Below are 20,802 nucleotides of genomic sequence, written 5' to 3' on the forward strand. Positions count from 1 at the left end.
TCTTTAGAGGGAAAACAGATTAATCTTAAACCTTTACAACGTTATGAGGGAACAATCAGAGAGAAAAGAATCTCAAGGCGTGCTATAGCTCACAGGGGTTTCATCAGTTCCCATAAACCATTCTACCATCTGAATGTTCAAGTAGTATTTTCCCATTTCACTAGTTCATTGCGTATTTTTCCTGAGATAGGTGATAACATATGCACACCTTCATTATTTTCTGAATTCAGTGGAAGGAACTGTACACACTTTCTGCATCTTTATATTTTTCATGTTATGATAAATCTCAGCTATTTTTCTATATTAGTTCAAATAGAGCTTCCCCTTTTCACTTTGGTGTCTGTAGAGTCTTCCTTCGTAAGTATGTCCCGTGATTTATATTACTAGTACCTACAGAGGGACTTTAGAGTTGATTCAGTCTTCTGGCACTACAACAATGCTGCAACAGATGTCCTAGAACACAGGCCATTTTCTACTGGGTAAATACATTTATAACATAAATTCCTAGATATAGACTTGCTGAATCAAAGGCATGTGTGCATTTAACATTTTGATATGTAATTGCACTGCCTTACACTCTCACAGGCAAATATGAGAGATTGCTCATTTCCTGAAATACTTGCCAACTCCACATCCCATCAAAAGTGGTCTTCCTTGCCATTCCTAGAGGTACCTCATAGTTTCACTTTGCACATCGTTATTATGCACAAAATTAAACATTTTCATTTTGTTTCAATATGTTTGCCTGTTTTTAAAATGCAATTGTTGTTCCTTTTGGAGCCCTGGTGGCACAGTGGTTAAGAGCTACAGCTGCTAACCAAATGGTTGGCAGTTTAAACTCACCAACTGCTCCTTGGAAGCTCCATGGGGCAGTTCTACTCTGTCCTATAGGGTCACTATGCATCGGAACCAACTTGACAGCAATGGGTTTGGTTTTTTGGTTTTGCTGCTGTTCTTATTATCACTGATTTTTGGCAGCTCCTAATAGTCTAAAGAAATTATCTCCATGTATGTGATATAAACTACATTTTCTTCATCTTTCCACTTGTGGTTTTGCTTTGCCTGTATCTTTTCTATGAACAATTTCATTATCTTCAACTTGTTTCCCATTTCTTAATTAATTAAATCAAAACTTAGTTTGAGGAACACAACCTTTGGTAATTGTCTTAGTCATCTAGTGCTGCTATAACAGAAATACCCCAAGTGGATGGTTTTAACAAGGAAAAGTTTATTCTCTCACAGTTGAGATGGCAACAAATCCAAATTCAGGACATCAGCTCCAGGGGAAGGCTTTCTCTCTTTGTCCTCTCTGGAAGAAAGTCATTGTGATGCATCAGTCTTTCCTTGGTCTGGGAGCATCTCCCCGCCGCAGGAACCTCAGGTCCAAAGGGTGTGCTCCGCTTCTGGCACAGCTTTATTGGTGGTATGAGGTCCCCAACTCTCTACTTGCTTCTCTTTCCTTTTATCTCTGGAGAGATAAAAGGTGCTACAGGCCACACTTCAGGGAAACTCCCTTTACATTGGATCAGGGATGTGACCTGCTAAGGGTGTTACAATCCCACCCTAATCTTCTTTAACATAACATTATAATCACAAAATGGAGGACAACCACAGAATAGTGGGAATCGTGGCCTAACCAAGTTAATACACACATTTTTGGGGGACACAATTCAATCCATGACAGTAATCTTTACTTTTAAACTTTTCTTGAATAAAACTAGGATGACATATTTTTTAAAAATGAGCCACTGGTATTAAGCTATTAAATCAAAAGAAACCTCATTTTATAATTTGTCTAACATGAATTCCAACCTATTTAATGTGTGAGCTGAGAAGCTTCACCCTTGCCCCACGTAGTTTACTAACATCAGGTAGTTCTACCGATACCATATTGCCAGCGTCATAAAGGAACTGTGAAAATCCTGAGCGTTTCTTTTTAGTCTTTTCAATCTCTTCTTTTAGCCGATTTATCTCTTCCTTTAGCCAATTTATCTCTTCTTTTAATTTCTCAGATTTCTTTTCAAATCCTTCTCTAAGCAGTTCTTCTTGGACCTATAAAGGCAAAAGAGGGTATCTTTTAAAAAAGACAATTATCAAGAATCACGGTTTTGCATTTAACAATTTCTCCAGCTGTGAGCATGTATATTTCTCCACCACCTTACAGAGCTCTTGGATGAGTTTTTCCAGTGTCTTCACATGTTTCCATGGTTGCAACATTCCTAAAATTCCATCACCACCAACTCACTGAGAGTGGGGAGCACTGTGGCTAGGTCACAATGCTTTCCAGCTGAAAGGATGCCCTTTGGAGGGAATGTACATTTGGTGCAAATTAATTCTCAGTTCCAACTGAGGGAGCATGGCCACACACATCTAACAAGTAATGGGAACTGCTGACCCTGTATAGGAAACTGCTTATCAAGATCCAGGTCAGGACAATGAATGCATTTCACTCCAGGATGCGTAGGTTGACTCCAGCAGATTTGGAAACAAATGCAGCGAGTATCAGAGATTTTGCACCCTTTATTTCATACCAGGCCAAGTCTAATCTTTCAAGGCCCGATGGATCTATTTCAGGTCTCTTCAATGTTGTACCAGGAAGCCTAAGACTATAGGTCTAAGGCCATATTCAACAAGGGCATAATGATACTACTGTATAATCACAACAAATGGCAGCCCATGCTCTGGGGGAATTTATTTGTCCTGTCCAGAGCCTAGCACTAAAGAAGGTACTGGAGTCTTGGAGATTTTAGGACTTCAGCAGGGTTCAGATGGATTTCAGATTTTAGTAAACCAAATGTTTCATGTGTTTCCTGCCAAGACCATGTTTTTGTTTCAAATTTTGACCCTTCCCTTCTTTAGGTACCATGGCATTCTCCCTCAGACACTGAGGACTCCCAGGGCACACTTACCTTCAGTTTATGCTCAAACATCATTTCCTGCTCTCTCAGAAGGTTTTCTCTTTCTCTGTCCATCTTCTCTTTTAATCGCTCCATGTTTTTCTTGAAGCTCCTCTCTTGAGCCTCCATCTTTTGTTGCTGCTCCTCCTGTTTCTGTTTCAGCAGCTCCTTTTCCTTCTCAGCTGCCTCCATCTTGGCCCGCTCCACTGTCCCACAAAGGTTGTAGAGAGGGAAGAAAACAACAGGTCAAGCCTGAGCTGTATCCTCTTGTGCCCGGAGATTAAAATGACTTTAAAAAAGGGAGAGTGCAACTCTCTGAATTATCCTTGTATCGACACCTTCAAAGATACTCTTCAGAATGCGATGGGATAGGCCCTAATTATCTAGTTGGACATACAACCACAACTCCCTCTGGTTCTTTTCAGACTCAACAGAGTGTGTGTTCCATAGAAGACAGGAAGCTCATTATTTCAGAAGATCTTCATCTTAGGTCCTCAGAGGGCTTTGCAGGAGCCTCTCTACCCCACTGTGGGCTGAGCCCTGCCCCTGTACCTGCTATGGCCTTCTCTCCATCTGTGAGTGCTCTGTCTGACTGCAGGATGGATTTCTCTATTGCCATCTGTAATTGCAGGAAGTTCTTGAGGACCTCAGTTGCCTGAGGAAACAAGAAGGATCAAAGACATGGCAGGCAGCAGAGATCTAGTCTCTTACTGGAGAATTACTGTTTCATAAAACCCCAAATCTGACCCTGAATAATTTAAAACCTGCTTAGGATTCCCCCAGAGCTTCCTTTCTTCTGTGACTACAGCATAAATTCCAAGCCCCTTTGGGGGACATGAAAACCTTCCATCACAGCTGTTTCCTTTGGTAACAGCCAACCAGCCTTGTGTGCAGTTCTACAAACACATATGTTGTTTCACATATTTGCACATTCTTTTTTTTTTCTACCTGGATGTTGTTCTATACTTTCTTAACTAGGATAACATCGATCAATACTTCAACTTTTATTGCCTATCATCTCTTGCAGGAAGATTTCCTTGAATGCATTCCTGGTTTGGAATAGATGCTAAGTACTCTGAGCTGCCCTACTAGCTCTACCACTCGCTTTCTGTGTGACACTGAGCAACTTATAAACCTCTCTGTGTATCATATTTCTCAACTGTATAATGTGGATAACAGTAGTAATGCTATAATAGCATTGTTGTTGTTGTTGTTAGGTGTCATTGAATTGATTCTGACTCATAGTGAGCCCATGTGACAGAGTAGAACTGCCCCACCATAATGTTTTATAGGCTGTAATCTTTACGGAAGCAGATCACCAAATCTTTATATATATAAAATGAGAATAATATTATTCTGAGGATTAAGTTATAATCCAACAAAAGTCTTAAGACCATGCCTGGTATAAGAAATAAGTGCTCAATATGTGCTAGCCACTATAATTATCATAGTCATCATCCTCATTACTATCTGTGCATAACATTATGATGACCCTTATCACACCATATCCAACTGACTATTTCTCTGTCTCAAAATGATCATGACCTTCCTAAGAACAAAGATTATTTCTTTAATATTGTATTTCCTGTACTTAGCATGGAGTCCCTGCATGGTGCAAACATTAAGTGCTCAACTACTAACCAAAAGGTTGGTGGTTTGAACCCACCCAGAGGTGCCTCAGGAGAAAGGCCTGGTGATCTAATTCTGAAAGATCACAGCCATTGAAAATCCTATGGAGCAGTTCTCCTCTGACACACATGGGATCACTATGAGTTGGAGTTGACTTGATGGCAGCTAGTTTGGCTTTTGGCATTAGCACAAAATGATCACATTGTTTGAAAAATGAAAGAAATGTTTTTTGTCATATGGATTTCTGATTCTAATTCCTTGCTTTGAAATAAATATTTGTGATTTCTTCAAGAGTTTCTAACCGTGGATATAAAACTAAAAATGTTGAGAACTCAGCATGCTATACTTTTTCCCCACTACTGGTGCTGTCGTCTTAGATTTTCAGTAGGACAAAGGCTCCCTGCCTCTACTCTGCTGACCTTCCCTCCTCTTCCCTTATTCCTCACCTTAACTCCTTTCCTGGGCACTTGCTCATAGCCCTGTTCAACTTTTTTCTTTGCTTCTAAGTAGAGACTGTGTCCTCCAGGAACAGAGAAAGTTCCTCTTGAAATACTTTCCATCAGGGGCTTTGAAAGTTGGTTAAGCTCAGTCTGGCAGTATTTCACAGATTCCTCTTCATTCTGCAGCATAAAGTCTTCCTTCTTTTTCTCTATGGTGCACTGCAGGGAAATGTCGAGAAATACAATAGAGAGAAGCTTTTAGAAAGGATGGTCCTCTTGGAAGAAGCCGGTTGATAGCCTCGGATTGGAGTCAGAAGACTTGTGTTAAACACTGGTCAAGTACAATGATATATATAATATATGAGTGGTAGGGGTGGACGACATGAACTCTATGGTTTCCCTAGCTGTACAGCATAATTAACAGTGATCCAACAATCGCAACGAGTAATAGAAAAGTGAATTTGGCTGGAAGGAGAGTTTCCTCAGAGAACCTGGGTTGCTATGGATGAAAATGTAAACATGAAAAAGCAACCAACACAGTAATGACTTAAATGCACTCTGAGAAGACTTTGGAACCCTTCATGAATTCTCTCAAATAGGATTTGAGTGTGAGTAAGAGTTTGGCTGCTAACCAAAAAGTCAGCAGTTCAAATCCACTCGCTGCTCCTTAGAAACCGTTTCCACCAGTTCTACTCTGTCCTTCAGGGTCCTTATGTGCCATAATCGATTCGATGGCAATGGTTCTTGATTTTTAAAAGTAGTGATTCCCAGCTGTTGGCAGAAGAGGAAGTCAGAGAGATTAAAGAGAAGGATTTGATGAATCCATTGTTGGCATGAAGATAAAGTGGTGTTCCCCAGAGCCTCCAGTTGAGAATAAAGCCCAGAAGACACCTCAATTTTAATTTGTGATACCCTGAGCAGACAACCCATACATGCTGTGCTGAACTTCTGAAATAAAAAACCATGAGCTGATAAGTGTGTGAATGCTAAGTTCATAATAATCTGTTGTACAGAAATAAAAAATGAAGTACACATCTTTTAGAAAAAACGTGAATGGCAACCCTGTAGATCCCTGTCACTCCCTACAATCCAAGCTCCTTCTACTACATGAAAGACATAAAGCATGGAGTCAAAAAGATGGACAGGAATCAGGAATGATAAGTGCTAAGACAAGTACCACGAGCTGTTTGTGGAACTCCCTCTTGTCGTCCTTGAAGGAGTGCTCCATGAAGAGTGCAATAGCTTCCCTCTCACAGGCCGCGTGCACGTCCAGCAGCTCCTGGAGCGTGGCTGTCAGGAGCCTCACACGCTGGGCCATTTGCTCTCTGTAGTGGTCAGCTGCCTTCTGCACAGCTGCCGAGTTCTCACGTTGGGCCAGAGTTGTTACCGCGTTCTCTAAACAAGGTACTGCTCCACTGTTGATGGCACCCACATAGGTCTCCACCAGAGTCCCCAGCCCTGAATGAGCCAGCAAATGAACAAATTTCGGGATAAATATCAAGTTCTCGCTTACTGTTTTAAAAACTTTTAGTGATCAGCATTCTAAATTTAACATGAACTTCTTTCCCTTCTTTTCTTTTTTGATGAATCCATTTCCTTAAAGTAACATCACTTTTTCCCCTATTTATTCTTTCTTTTGTGATCCTCCATTTCATTACTATATAAAATTGAATTATTGATCACAACCAATATCTTTTCCAGTGATTCCTGGAAAAATACATTTCTATTTAAATAAAATAAAGAATGTTTACTAGATAGTCAAAGTAATTACATAACTTATAGAGTCAGTTCCAAAAGAAATATAGGTTCTTTGTGGAAAAAGAAAGAAAAACAATTTCAAGATGACAACATAGAACATTAAACCAAGTATGGACCCATTTCAGCACGGACACCATACAACTGCACAGGTCATATGCTCATGAATATGGCCCTGTATGTAGATTATGTTTAACTTCCTTTTTCAAAATCTCAATGGGCTTGCAGGGACTCATGGCCTACTATGTATTTTCTGATTTGTGTAATTTTATGAACTATCTATTCTACCCTGAGAGGCACTTGTATCCCATAGGACTTCTCTACACAACACAGATCTTCTCTCCTTAACAGCAATTTGTGTCTGTATGATTAGTGGATTATTTTCTTAAGATATATTTGGCCTCAATAAACCCTCAGGTAGAGAGAAAATACTTAAGAAAAATGCATTACTATGTGCGGCATGAACGTCTGCTTCTGGACATTCATATACAAATGCAAACAGAATTACAGAGAAACCCACAGAACAATCACAGCTTCACCACACACTGATCCACAGAGAGACATGCTTGGGGCAAAGGTGACTCACGGTCCCCGGTGACAATGATGCCTTGTCTCAGAGTCTTGGTCTTTGAGTGGGTGAAGATATAGGAACAGAAGTTTTTTGCTTGCATCTGGAAATGACAATTCAGCTGCTCTTCTGGCAGCTCTTCAATATGGGCTAAGAGAGTTTTTTCATTTGTTGGCCGGTCAAAGACAAAGCACTTCCGTTTTGGGAAGAAATGCCTGATACACTCTCTAGCCAGGTTGGAATTTTGGATTTTGGGATTCCTACCTGCCAAATTAGAAAAAGAGCAATCATTGAAGGGGAAGCCTTCAGGAAAGGAATCTGTTGACTTTTATTTCCAGGGACCTGTGCATCAGTGTACTCTCTTGTCTTTAAATCTCCTTTTATCCAATTGTGCAAATCAGCCTTGAACCAATCTACCCAAAGCAAAAAAAAATTAAAAAATCCATTTGTGGACAGAACAAAGAGTCAAGGAGGCAGTTCTGGAGAGGAAATGGTAGCATCTATCCCAAGTAAACAAACTTACATTTGGTTTCCTTAATCTGTGTATGGAGTTCAGTAATCGTTTAATAAATGTTTATTGAATGACTGACACATAAAAAGAACTGATCAGAAGTACTTTTCTGATCTTACCGCCCTTGTGTCAGAAATAAAATGTGGTTTCAAAAACAAAGTAATGCTTGATATAAGGATAAGATGTTGCTGGAAAAATATTATGAGGAGAGGTGATACTCAGGTCAATAAAGAAAAATTTAAAATCAGAGCCCCAAAATACACACATCATAAATACTTTTAGAGATTCTTTCAGCAAAAGCCTTCAATGAGTAGGGTTAGCCCGAATGTAATTTGGAGACCTCACAACTTCCCTACGTCACATTATACAGGACTTGACCATGTCTTGCAGAGAGATACTGTGGCAGATATCAGCCGTTTAATAAGTGTTTGTTGAAGAAATGAATAAATGAAAATGGATATTCTTTCTAATGCTATCAGTTAGACACCCTCCTAAATGTAATCCATGTAATAAGTTCATAATATTAAAATGATAACTTATCACTTAAGGATGTAGAATGATGTATGTGACGTTAACAGAACAAAACAGGATTTGACAGTCTTTCTGAAAGGATATCTCAATTTTTTTTCTGACTTTAGTATGCAGCAAAGCCTGCAAAAGCCAGAACCTTTATAAGGTGCAAACCTGTGAGAAAAGTAAAACTCGAATATTTTCCACTAAAATGAGTGATAGCAAAGTAGTAAGACTGCACCCTGTCAAAGGCAGAAAACTCATAAGACTTGCAAAAACAAGGCAGTCCTGCCATGTTCCGGCTCTCACAGGTTTCACTCTCACAGATGTAACTCTCAAAGCTAGTAAAATATGTTGTTGTGTGCCATTGAGTTGATTTAGGCTCATACTGATCCCACGTGACAGAGTAGAACTGCCCCCTGAGCCACCAGGGATCATTTACTAAAATATGCTTCCTGAAATATATTTTGAAAACTATGCCATTTGATTTCACTGTGATTCTGTGTTTAACAACTTCCAATTTCTTGAACTCTTTTTCTCAAACCAGGAGGCACACTTAATAAGGAACACAGGTATGTGGACCTTAAGAAGTTATAGAAGTGATTGTAATTTGAAATTTTTTTTTTCATGGTACCAATGGCTCTGAAATCATTTGGTTCAACATTGGGCCTTAAATTTCCTCAGTGAGCTTAAACTCCAGCCACTGGATATTTTCAGGTAATAATAACCCACTAAAATCATGCCTTCCCCTCAATCACCATTTTCCTGGGCCTCTATCCAGTCTCAAATACATGTTGACTTCAAATGCTGAACGACAAGGCTCACTTGATATATATCACCCTCTACTGAACCTTCCACCCCCCAGAACATGCACTGATACCTGAAATCAACTTCAAGGCATTCTCCAGGTACTCATCTTCGGTGATAGGGCGTTCATCTAACTTCAGCTCCAGGCTGAAATCACGAACAGCCCAAACAAAGTCTGGAAAGAAACTCACAAACTCAGTGGAATCCTCTACCTCATCAGATCTGGAGGAGGATTTTGCCCTGATTAGCTCTGTTAGTTCAGTCACATAGCTGGGAGGTTAGCTAAGGAAGGAGTAGTATTCAACACCACAATTCCCAGATCTCACTTGGAAATAAATTTTATAAACATTCTAATTTGCCCCATGTTCCCTCTTCCTCATTCATGAAAACTGAATCACAAGAAAAAAGAAATAGTCTCAGTTTCCATTCCCATAAGCTCCACAAACATGGTGGTTGGGTTCCTGGAAGGATACTGTAGCTGCTCCAGAGCCTGGTGGTTGATGGTGGACAAGCTGTTGTAGACAAAGGTACTGCTCAGGAGCACAGCCAGTGCAAAGATCCACGAGTCATTCTTAGGGTCACCCTAGAAAGCACATTAGAGCAAGAGACATGGGAGTCTGCTCTTCATTTGTTTGTTCATTGATTTGATTTGTGCATTTACTACTTCAGCTGTTCTATAGCTGAATAGGGAAGATAGCATACCTTTTGAAAACAATGTTAAATTCAAACCTCATATTTTTACTTACATTGATCACTCTCAGGGCTTCAGGTTCTTTCTTTTTTTTAACTAAGTGAATGACACTGTCAATGTGTGTAAATGTTTAATACATAGTTTAGATCACAGTAGGTACTCAGTAAAAGGTGGACAATAACTTCGGCAATTTTTTTTTCTTGACTGAGGACTATATTAAGGATGAAATATTATTTCATTAAATTAAACAACTGTTCATTGGGCATCCATAAACTCTGGACACTTTGGTTGTATGAGTACAAAGTTCTATATGGTTGTTCCTAACCTCAAGAAGATGACTTTCCAGAAAGGTAGATAAACATGTGAACATATAATTGCAACCAAGACTATAATCTCTGCCAGGAGTGGCCCAATAGTTACAATGTAAAAGAAAAAGGGGTAATGCCAATAAATAGCAATAAGTACGCTGTGGATTCAGAGCAAGAAATGACTACACCCTCTCCTCATTTACTGACATGGTTAGGTTTCAAAGAGCAGGTCTTTAGGCAAAATTGGCATTATGCAGTAATGGAAGATGGCCACATCAGATCACAAAATGGACGATGACTACGTCATTACATAAGTGCCAAGCCACTGAGAATCACGGCCCAGCCAAGTCGACACATAACCTTAACCATCACAGTCAGCGTCACTCTCACCTTGCACCTCGGCATTCGTTACTGCCAGATGTACATCATTAATGCACAAAACAGTCACATAGTCGATTTTTTACTATTGTAGTAAATACGAAATGTCTGAAAATGAGTTAGTCAATAAGTGAGGAGAAGATGTACATCTGACTGGTATAGGATGTCAGGAGACTGAAAATAGCTAGTCTTTTAGGAATTCATAGAATATGAACTTGTATAGGAAAAGGGATCATACAGGTGTCTAAATCAACACAAATCACGTCAGAAATGTTAGAGAGTATGAGTCATTTAGAAGTATTCTAGAGTTATTCCATTTAAGTGAAGCATGGGGTAGGTGTGAAGGAGCAGAAGCTGAGCCTGGAAAAGAGATTCAGGGTAAAATCTCCCCAAATTTTTTGTTGTTATTTTTTTTTTGGCAGTAATGAACACCAAATATCTACTGCTGCTACTTTGAACTTAGACTCAATAAGGAAAAAGGAGAAATTAAATAAGGAGAAATGATTCATTGCATTTAATATTATAAAGACAAAATACCTAAAATTGTCCCATTTACAATGTTTTTTGTGGGTCAAGCTCATGGTTTTATAGAGAAGCTAGTGGAGAGTTAATCTCCAAAGCCCAGAGTCTTGAACCAAAATCTTTATGAATATTCCTCACGTAGATGAAGCTTTTCTGAAGGTTATTTAGATAGATTACTTCACTGAAACCCTAATCTCATGGTTTCTACCTCCAACCCCATCGGCTCCACATTCTTTAACTGGTAGCTCCCATTGATTCCATGAATCATAGTTCCCTCTAACCCATAGGTCTGGGTTAGGTGTTCACTTTCTTGCATTCACGACGACTGATGCTGATCACACTTTGTACATGTTGAGTCTTCAACTAGGCTCTGGGCCTTTGCCTTATTCACTCTTTACCTACAACACTTAGCACAGAGCCCTGAAATTCAACTGCTCAGAAAGCATTTATTAATATTTTTATTCATCCTAGTGTTAAACAAAAGAAGATCTATCCCTAATATACCAATAATATTTGAGCATACAAAGGAAATAAATTCAAGGAAATAAAATTTAACCTCATTATCCCTAATTTTATCATAACAACATGTCACAAAAGTTGGATTAACGTGGCAAATTAAAAGGTAAATGAGAGTCAAGAGCAAAGATGACTTCTCCATGACTCTCTGTCTTACCTTTTCCACATCGCCCAGGCCCTCGGTGTCCAGAAGGACCAGGGTGTGCCTGCGTTTGGAGGGGTGAGGTACACACCACATCCAGATGCCCTTGGTTTCAGACCTCACCGTGGAGCCCAGACGGAAGCCTATAGGGAAGAAAGTAAAGCAACATCAGTGATAGCAGATAGTCCAGGCTGCTCAGGAGCTGCAAAGGTTAATTAAAATTGTAGTATGGCAAGTGCCTAGCATGGAGAGGAGTTTCTTCCATTTAAGCAAGAAAAGCCAATCAAACTGTTATATATATTAAGTCCCTTCTCAAGAAACACTTTGTATCCCCTGCTCACCTTATTCCTTTAAAGAGTCAAACTATATCATGTTACAGAATTAATGCAAACTTTATTAAACTGTAGAAACTCTGCTGGTGTAGTGGTTAAGTGCTATGGCTGCTAACCAAGAGGCTGGCAGTTCGAATCCACGAGGCACTCCTTGGAAACTCTATCGGGCAGTTCTACTCTGTCCTGTAGGGTCACTATGAGTCAGCATCGACTCGACAGCAGTGGGTTGGGTTTGGTTTTTTAGCAAACTCTGAGGAGCTCTGGTAGCGCAGTTGTTAAGCACTATCTGTTGACTGCTAGGTTGAAGGTTTGAACCCACCAGCTACTCCACAGGAGAAAGATGTGGCAGTTGGCTTTCCTAAAGATTACAGCCTTGTAACCCCTATGGAGTAGTTCTCCTCTGTCCTGTAGGGTTGCTATGAGTCAGAATCAACTTGCAGCAAAGGGTTTGATTTGTTTCTATTTTTATCTGATGCGCAAGAGGAAAGAAAAAGCATGAAATGTATAGTGGGATTAGAGAGAGAGCTGAGAAGACAGCTCTGTTTCTGGATTACCATTATGCAGAGCTTCCTTTTCCTTATTTGGTCTCATGTTAAGAGAAAACCACCTAACTGGAGGAGACCTTGACATGGGAAGAGAAAGGAGTGAACAGTTTCTAGAGTCCAGTTCTGCTGAAACAGGCTTCCAGTACAGAGTAGTGAGAATTGAGCCTGAAATGTAGTTGAGAAATAGGTGATTCGGGGGTCTGAATGCACAATTAAGGAGATATGACTGGTTAGACAATGGAAATTAATTAATTGTTTGAGATGGATGACAAAAAATCAAGAAGAATTTAGGAAAATCAGTGTGGTATTAAAATGCCTAAGTAAGTAGGAATTTAGATCCTGGAACCATTAGGAGGTTTCAAGAATTTTAGAGCTGGGAAAAAGTGAAGTGATCATTTTGTCCAACTCGCTCATTTTCTGAATGATGAGACTGAAACCCAGAAACTGTCACTGGTTGGCACAGCTACTTAGACATATAGCCTAAACTTAACACAGGCCCCCTGACTCCCAGCCTGTTTCCCCGTGGGCTACATTATATCAACAGTCTGATATAATGATGTGGCCAACTAGGGTGAAAGTAGTAGAAAAATGATTAAAAGGATTTGATAAATCTAGAGAAGAAAAGGATGGGACAGGAAGTGAAGTGGGGGGAGTCAAAGCATGCCAAGGTTTCATAACTTGGTAAGGAAGTCTTCATAATTTTCAGCTTGGCAGATAAAATTCTGATATACTAGTTGTCTTTGTCCACCTCCTTTTCCCATCAGATTAACCCTTCCTGCTCTACACCCTGACCTGTGCCCAAGGACATAGACCTTTATGTCCTCTATCACGAAGGCTCCCTTGGCCTCTGGCTTCTGGTAGAATTCAACCAGTGGGAGGTACCCAGGAGAGCAGAAAGAAGACACTCGCTCCCTCACCTCCACCCTGCTAGGCCACAATATTCAGTGCCTCTGTTCCTCTATATCAGGTCACAACTCCTTTCACTCAGCCTCACCCAATAACTCTAATCCTGCCACATTCTGCTATTCACTCTTTGCTTGCCTCTTCAGGCCTAGAGATGATAATGGCTACACTGCTACTGTTATTACCACTGTCTAGGTGTTTCACCATCCCTCGTTGGTTCACATTGCCCTGTCTTTATCCTTGTAAATGGTCTCTCCATTAAATACTTTCATTACCCCTCGAGTGGGTTATCTGTTGGATTTGCTTCTCCCCATTGTTCCTGTGTTGTTTTTTTTTTTCCTCTCTCCTCTTCCAGAAAAATGTTCATTGCTTCAAGAGGGGGATACAATAGAGGAGAAAGCAGTAAAGACCCTTGAAGCTTGCTGGATTTTCTTTCCAATGGCTTAAACCCACAGTGAGATAAGATCTGATGGTTATGTCCAGGAATCTGTGGATAATATATCCTGTTAAAGAGTCCAAGATTTTGAGCATCTGCCATGTGCAGTGCTTTCCTCAACTGAGACTAGAGGTGGTAAGGAAACTTCTAGGGGAACGTGGTTCAGCATGGCTCAGGCCATTCATTTTACCCCCCTAGCCTATGTTTTCTCCAAGGAGTGAATATAAAAGCATGGGTTGGTCTGCACTCTTCTAAACCCATTGCCCATTCTTGAGTGAATTCCTACTCAAAACAACCCTATAAGAAAGAGTAGAACTGCCCCATAAATCTTTACAGAAGCTGATTGCCACATCTTTCTCCTATGGAATGGCTGGTGGGTACAAAGCACCCACTTTTCACTTAGCAGCAGAGTTTTTAACCACTGCACCACCAGGGCTCCTTTGTACTCTTCTACATCATGATAATTTTTGATGTTTGCTAAATAATATAGAGCAAGCCTAACTTCAGGGCCCCAATGTGGAAGGGCAAGGTGTAATTGAAGGTCATAAATCTTAGTCATCAGAGGTATAAAAAAAACAAAGCAACAGAAATAGCGACCTGGTCTTGCTCATGGACCATGACTGGAAGTGAATCTTTTTCTTTCTGTTCTTCCTGTGATACAGGTGGGGTGGTAGAGACACAAGTCAGAAATTTTAAAACATCTTGAGGTCAGGGACTTCCTCAGCAGAGTGCTGGGAAATCGCCTGGTTATTACTTGATCTTATCTTGAGTAGAAAATAAAGGACATTGTTGAAATCTGTCTCCTGAGGTTCTGAACCACAATCCATCAAAAAATATCCTTATGAATTTATTTGGACCAGGCAAGGAAAAGTGTCCCCCCTTCCTTCTTGATGATCAAGAACTCCCCTAAAATAAAAATAAAGACAAAATGCTTGCTTAGAAGCCAAGGGGGAAATTGGGAAACAAGAAGGGGAAATGGAGAAAGGAAAGCAGACAGAGTAAATGAGAAGAAAAAAGAGTGATAAGGAGAAAGGGAGGGAGTGAGGGACGAAGACAGAAACAGAGACAAAGACAGAGACAGTGAGATAAGCACGGTGGCCCTGAGAGTTTAGTGGACTAAATTTTAATCCTTAGCGGTGCTAAGAGGAAGCGAGGGGAAAAAAAATGGCTACAAGGTCTTCACTGACAGACTATGGGCAATTCCCTGAAAACCAATAACAATCAAAGAAAACAATCCAGTAGGAAAAAAAGATTTCACAAAAAGGAAATAGTGGGAAATACGTATTTGAAAGGGTGTTCAACCTCCCTTATAGTGAGGCAAACTGGCGCAAACAGGTAAGTGCTAGGCTGCTAACCAGAACATTGGTGGTTTGACTCCACCCAGAGGCACCCTGAAAGAACAAATTGGCAACTTACTTCCACAAGGTCAGCCATTGAAAACCCAGTCGAGCACAATTGTACTCTGGCACACAACTCATTGCCGTGAGTTGGTACTTCCCGGAGGGCAACTGCTTTAGTTTTTGGTTTTATATAGTAACCAGATCAGCAAATTTTTGTAATGTTGTGGAAAATTCTCGATTACTGCTAATAAGCATTTAAATTGCCCTAAACTTTGAGAATGTGTTTGATATTATCTGTAACAACTGAAGACACAGATATCCTGTGATCCAGCAAATCCAGTTCCAGGAATTTGTACACAAGTGGTTTGTGTACATGAGCAACAGTTATAAGTAGAAAAAAAATCCATGACAACCTTGTTCATAAAAGATAAAAGCTGAATATAATACAAATGTTGATCCACAATGAATGGATAAAGAAATTCTGGTATCTTCATACAACAGCATACTATAATTTAGTACAAATAGATAAATTACAGATACATATAATAAACTAAGTAAGTCTTATAATTTCTTGATGAGCCAAAACGCAAGACACAAAAGAATGCATACCATATAAATCCATTTAAATAAAGTTTACAAACAAGTCAAACTAAATTGCTTTTTTGGAAATGTATGCATAGGTTGTAAAACCATCTTTAAAAATCAAGAGAAATGCCAGGAAAACTAAAATATCGGTGATTACGTGTGAGGGTGTGACAAGGGTATAAGATTTGGGCTTTTGCATATTGGGAATATTTTATTTCTTGAACTCAGCATTGGTTACACAGGTGTTCATTCATGTCTATTAGTTTTATTGTGTATTTATGCGTGCTGCACTTTTATGTATGTGTTATATTTTACATTTTAGAAAAGACTAAATAGAGAAAGAGGGTACAATTTCTCAAAGTTGCTATGAACTGGAGAAAAAAAATCAGATGGTATCTCTGTTGAGATATTAGATATACAGAGATTCTGCTTCTCTTTATCCTGTATCACATGCACAAATGATGTAGGAGAAAGAAAGAGAATCATTGCCAGAGGTGGAGGGATCCAGAGAACATGTGGGGTGGATCTTTGCATAGGGTTGAAAGAGCTCTTCTTTGTTAATGGAGAAAAGAGCTCTTCTTTGCTACAGATTTTGTGGATACGTAAGTTTGAAGTTATAAATTTGGTGATGAGCATCAGAATTTTTTTTTGTTCTGTTTTGTTTTTTTCTAGTGGGAAGAAGCCAGCTCTTCCTTAATATGACCTAGAGGAGACTGTGTTATCACTGGTTCCAAACTAACGGCCCTTCCCCCAGGACAACACTCACCATGGTTCTGTCCTGCCAGGCGGTTCATCAGGTAGGATTTTCCTGTACGATACAGCCCTACAATGGCCACTACCACCACAGGCTGAGAAATTTCGTTAAGAATCTTTAATGCTTTTGGATTCACCGTCAGCTGCTCTTTCTGATTTTCCACCAAACAAATGGGGGCCGTCATGATGGATGTGGAAGCCATGGTAACCTGCAATCCAGAAGAGACACTCAGTAGAATGCAAGGACCTAATGTCATCTCTAATGGTTATTCAAGGTACGTGTATATCAGCTTTCTGTTTGTGGAATGTATATATCAGCTTCCTATGTTTTGTAAGCAAAGTATGTAGCCTTCTGTTATGGATTGAACTGTGTCCCTCAAAAATGTGTGTCAACTTGGCTATGCCATGATTTTCCACAATTTCGTAATCTGATATGATTTTCCTGCATGTTGTAAATCCTGTCTCTATGAAGTTGATGAAGTGGGATTAACAACAATTATGTTAACGAGGTAGGATTCAATCTACAAGATTAGATTATGATTTAAGTCACTCTCTTTTGAGATATAAAAGAAAGAAGCAAGCAGAGAGACTTGGGGACCTCATGTCAAAAAGAAAGTTATCCCAGGAGAAGAGTGTGTTCTTTGGACCTAGGGTCCCTGCACTGAGAAGCTCCTAGTCTAGGGGAAGATAGAAGACAAGGACCGTCCTCCAGAGCTGACAGAGAGAGAAAGCCTTCCCCTGGAGCTGATGCTCTGAATTTGGACTTGTAGCCTACTAGCTTGTGACAGAATAAATTTCTCTTCGTTAAAGCCATCCACTTGTGATATTTCTGTTATAGCAGCACTAGACAACCAAGACACCTTCCATTTCAAAGTCTTATATAGATGCCTTATACACATTACCTTATTGATCCCTGCAAGAGCTCTCAAAGAACCTTTCCTGTGTGATGCATAAAATGAATAGAAAAGGAAAGAAAAGGACAGATGAGTCCCTGAGAACATTAATAATTGGTGGGTAAGTAGAGGCAGAGTGGGACTTAATGGAGAGGAGAAGGAGGGGTCAGAAAAGGTTCTAGGAGCTCCCTATATATTGACTACCGACCCTGTGCAGGGCACTGTTCAGGATTCAACTGTGAACAAGGTGGATACAAATTCCTGCCTCATGTGAGCTCTATTCTAGTGGAGAAGACAGATAATAAATTTAAAAAATTGCACAAAAATATATATGCATGTAAATGCTTTGGAGAAATACAAGCAGGGGATAGGGAGTGTTGGGGTTGTATTTATATGTGGGGTGATCAGGCAAGGCCTCCCTGAGAAAGAGACAAATGGAGATGATCACTGACCTTGATGAGGATAGGTTTAGTGAACTGAGGGAAGCAAGAGGCAGATTGGAGGGAGGAATGACCTTGAGAGAAGGAAGGAGAGAAAAAGAATGTCGCTGTCTCTCAAAATGAAAAGGAAAGCTCTTTACAGTGTGTAGACAAAGATACTGGTCCAGGAATTAGTTTATGTAACAGAAAGAAAAGGATATTTCTTGTTTATAGGCTGACAGAGAAGAGGGCCAGTAGCCAGGGTATTTGAGAATCTGCCCAGATCTGACAGGCTTTTCACATCTGGGTGAGACCTCTCTTTGTTTTCCTCAAAAGCAGTGGAGAGTTTCTGACTCCAAGAGACTGAGACCAAGGAGTTTTGCTGTCCCTTTATTCTGTTATCTAAGACATCAATAGCTAACATTCCCATGTTCCTACACTTTAGTAACTGTGTGACCATAGAAAGATACTTAATTTTCTGTGTCTTAGTTTCTCCTCTTATAAAATGGAGAGACTAATATTAACTATCTCCTAGAGCAGATTCCAAATACCTCATATTATTTATAATGCACTTAAAATCTTGCCTGGTACATAGTAAATGCTATATAAAAATTGCTTAAACATTTTGAGTGTCTAAGAAGATAAGATTTAAGTGTCTATGAAGGTGAGGATTGGGTATGGACAGAAGCAGTAGCAGTTCTTTCCCATGCAAGCCAGCAGAGGATGTGTCCCCTGAAGAGAATAAGCAGGCCAGAGTGGACACAGTGGGAGGGCTGACAGGGAGAGCACCTTGGAGGAAGAGTCAGGCAAGAAGAACCCAAAGAAGTCCTAAGGGCTAGAGCAGAGATTCTGGAGTCAGGCTGCCTGGGTTCAAATCCTACCCTAATTATTGCCTGTGAGACCTTTAGAGAGGAATTTACCTCTCCAAAATCCCTGGTGGCATAGTAGTTGAGTTCAGCTACGAACCAAAAGGTCAGCAGTTTGAATTCACCAGACGCTCCTTGGAAACCCTATGGGGCAGTTCTACTTTGCCCTATAGGTCTCTATTGAGTCGGAATCAACTGGATGGCAATGAGTTTGGTTTGGGTTTTTTGGTAAGACTCGCTTATCAGCATTATGGATAAAACAATAATTCCTGCCTGATTCATTGCTGTCCAAGCTAACAGCATATAGGCTCTCAAACTATTTTTCACTTTTCAGGATTAAAGTACCGTTTATACAATGAGGAAGTTAAGCCTTGCAGTAAAATGTATCAATATGTTATGTAATTTGCAAATTACCAAGAAATACTAAGGTAACTGGATCATTTTCATCAGAAATATCAACAATTTCATTCTGAACAGACTTCCACCATATGATGTCTTTTCTTTTTTCTATAAATGGTGGGGAACAGAGTTGGTCAAGTAAAATTTGAGCCTTTTACTGTTGTGTTATACTACTACTACTACTAGTCGGTGCTGTCCAGTCGATTTGGACTCACAGTGACCGCATGGGACAGAGTAGAACTGCCCCATAGGGTTTCCAGGGAGCGCCTGGTAGATTCAAACTGCTGACCTTTTGGTTAACAGCTGTAACCACCGTGCCACCAGGGTTGTGTTATAAGCAGGAGAAATGTATAGTTTATTCCTTAGATTTAATATTTTAAAATTCTGGGGGAAGATTACATGAGCTTACAAAGTACTTTTTTATTTTTATGCAAAACACAGATATCTAAGCCAAGAAGCTTTTAATTCCAAATTAAACAAATAGAATGAGATAGTTCAATGAGACTGGGTAGACCATTAATGGTTTCCAAGTTACTGTTCATAAGAATCATATGCAGTAATAGTTAAAAATGCCCAAGAGCCGTATTTTCAGTAAGGATCACAGGTTATCTGATGCCGTGAATGAACGGACTAGAAGCTTTTAGAAACAGTGCCTGATTAACAGGCTTAGACCTCATAGCTATTTTTAATAGTCGGCGAGAGAGAGTGAGGATGAATTATCCCATAAAAATACAGCTTTGCAGAATCAATGGAACATTAAGTGTGCTCAATACCAAAATAAGCAAGAAACAATCTTTTGAGATTTAAAGTGTCTGTCAGATAAAAAAAAAAAAAGTAAGATAAGGACCCTGTTTTTTCTTTGTTTCTCCAATGCAGGAGAGAGGGTACTCAGCCAAAGTCCGAGGGAGGGAGGTGAGAGACAGGAGGAAGCCATCCCACCGCAGAGTCTCTGCGAGGGGGATGGAATTTCCTCCCTCATCTGAGAAAGGACGTCAGTCCCCCTTTCCAAAGATGAGGGTAGGATGCACTCCTCCATCTGCCATCTAGGAGCCCTGGCAGGATGTCGGAGGGGGAGCAGCGCATCCTGGGAACATGGTGCCCGAGCTGTCGCCAAATAGCGGCCTCTGGTCCAAACTGAGAAGCTGAGTTGCCCGTAGCAAAGCTCCTTTGGGCCAGACATCATCCAGCCACCGCGCCTCCTCCCGCTGCCAGGGCATTTCGGAATGTGTGTTGCTATTGCTGTTTTTAGTAGGTAACAGAAATGTACATGGAAGACTCTGTTTTTGGAAAGAACTTACCTGGCGCGGTAGCTGTGAGCCAGAGAACGATATTTCAGGGGCCTCTCCTCCTGCAAGTGACTCCTTCGGAAAGGGGATTGCTCCTTTTAGAAGCTGAAAAGCAAGCTGGATATTACAGCTATCACTTTAAGACTCAGGATGGAAACCGAAAATACATGCCCTTTTGTGCAGCTAACAGTTTTTATCGAGTCAAGAGGCTAGACACCGGGTGTGGCCGGTGTAAAGTCCGCGTTTCTCTAAACCCAGCTTCAGAAACCCAGGCTCCTTCCTCTTTCACAGTTGGCTTAGGTGTCCTTGGTCCCCACAGTAAATACAGGGCACCAGGTGTGAATGTTAACAAAGTAACAGGAGGATGAGAA

At 40.3% G+C, this 20,802-nt stretch overlaps 1 protein-coding gene across 1 annotated transcript; it reads right to left on the minus strand.

Annotated features, from left to right (window-relative positions):
* Nucleotides 1-1,208: 1,208 nt before the first annotated feature.
* LOC135230747 (guanylate-binding protein 3-like) lies at nt 1,209-20,601 on the minus strand. The gene is made up of 11 exons (XM_064282202.1): nt 20,444-20,601; nt 16,582-16,777; nt 11,690-11,817; nt 9,591-9,700; nt 9,191-9,387; nt 7,308-7,553; nt 6,144-6,424; nt 4,973-5,185; nt 3,450-3,552; nt 2,910-3,103; nt 1,209-2,052 (listed from the first exon to the last, which is right to left on the minus strand). The coding sequence occupies exons 2-11, from the start codon at nt 16,769-16,771 to the stop codon at nt 1,813-1,815; spliced, it is 1,902 nt and encodes a 633-aa protein (XP_064138272.1). The 5' UTR covers nt 16,772-16,777; nt 20,444-20,601; the 3' UTR covers nt 1,209-1,812.
* Nucleotides 20,602-20,802: the final 201 nt, after the last annotated feature.

Source organism: Loxodonta africana, chromosome 3, assembly GCF_030014295.1.
Source record: "Loxodonta africana isolate mLoxAfr1 chromosome 3, mLoxAfr1.hap2, whole genome shotgun sequence".
NCBI lineage: Eukaryota > Metazoa > Chordata > Mammalia > Proboscidea > Elephantidae > Loxodonta > Loxodonta africana.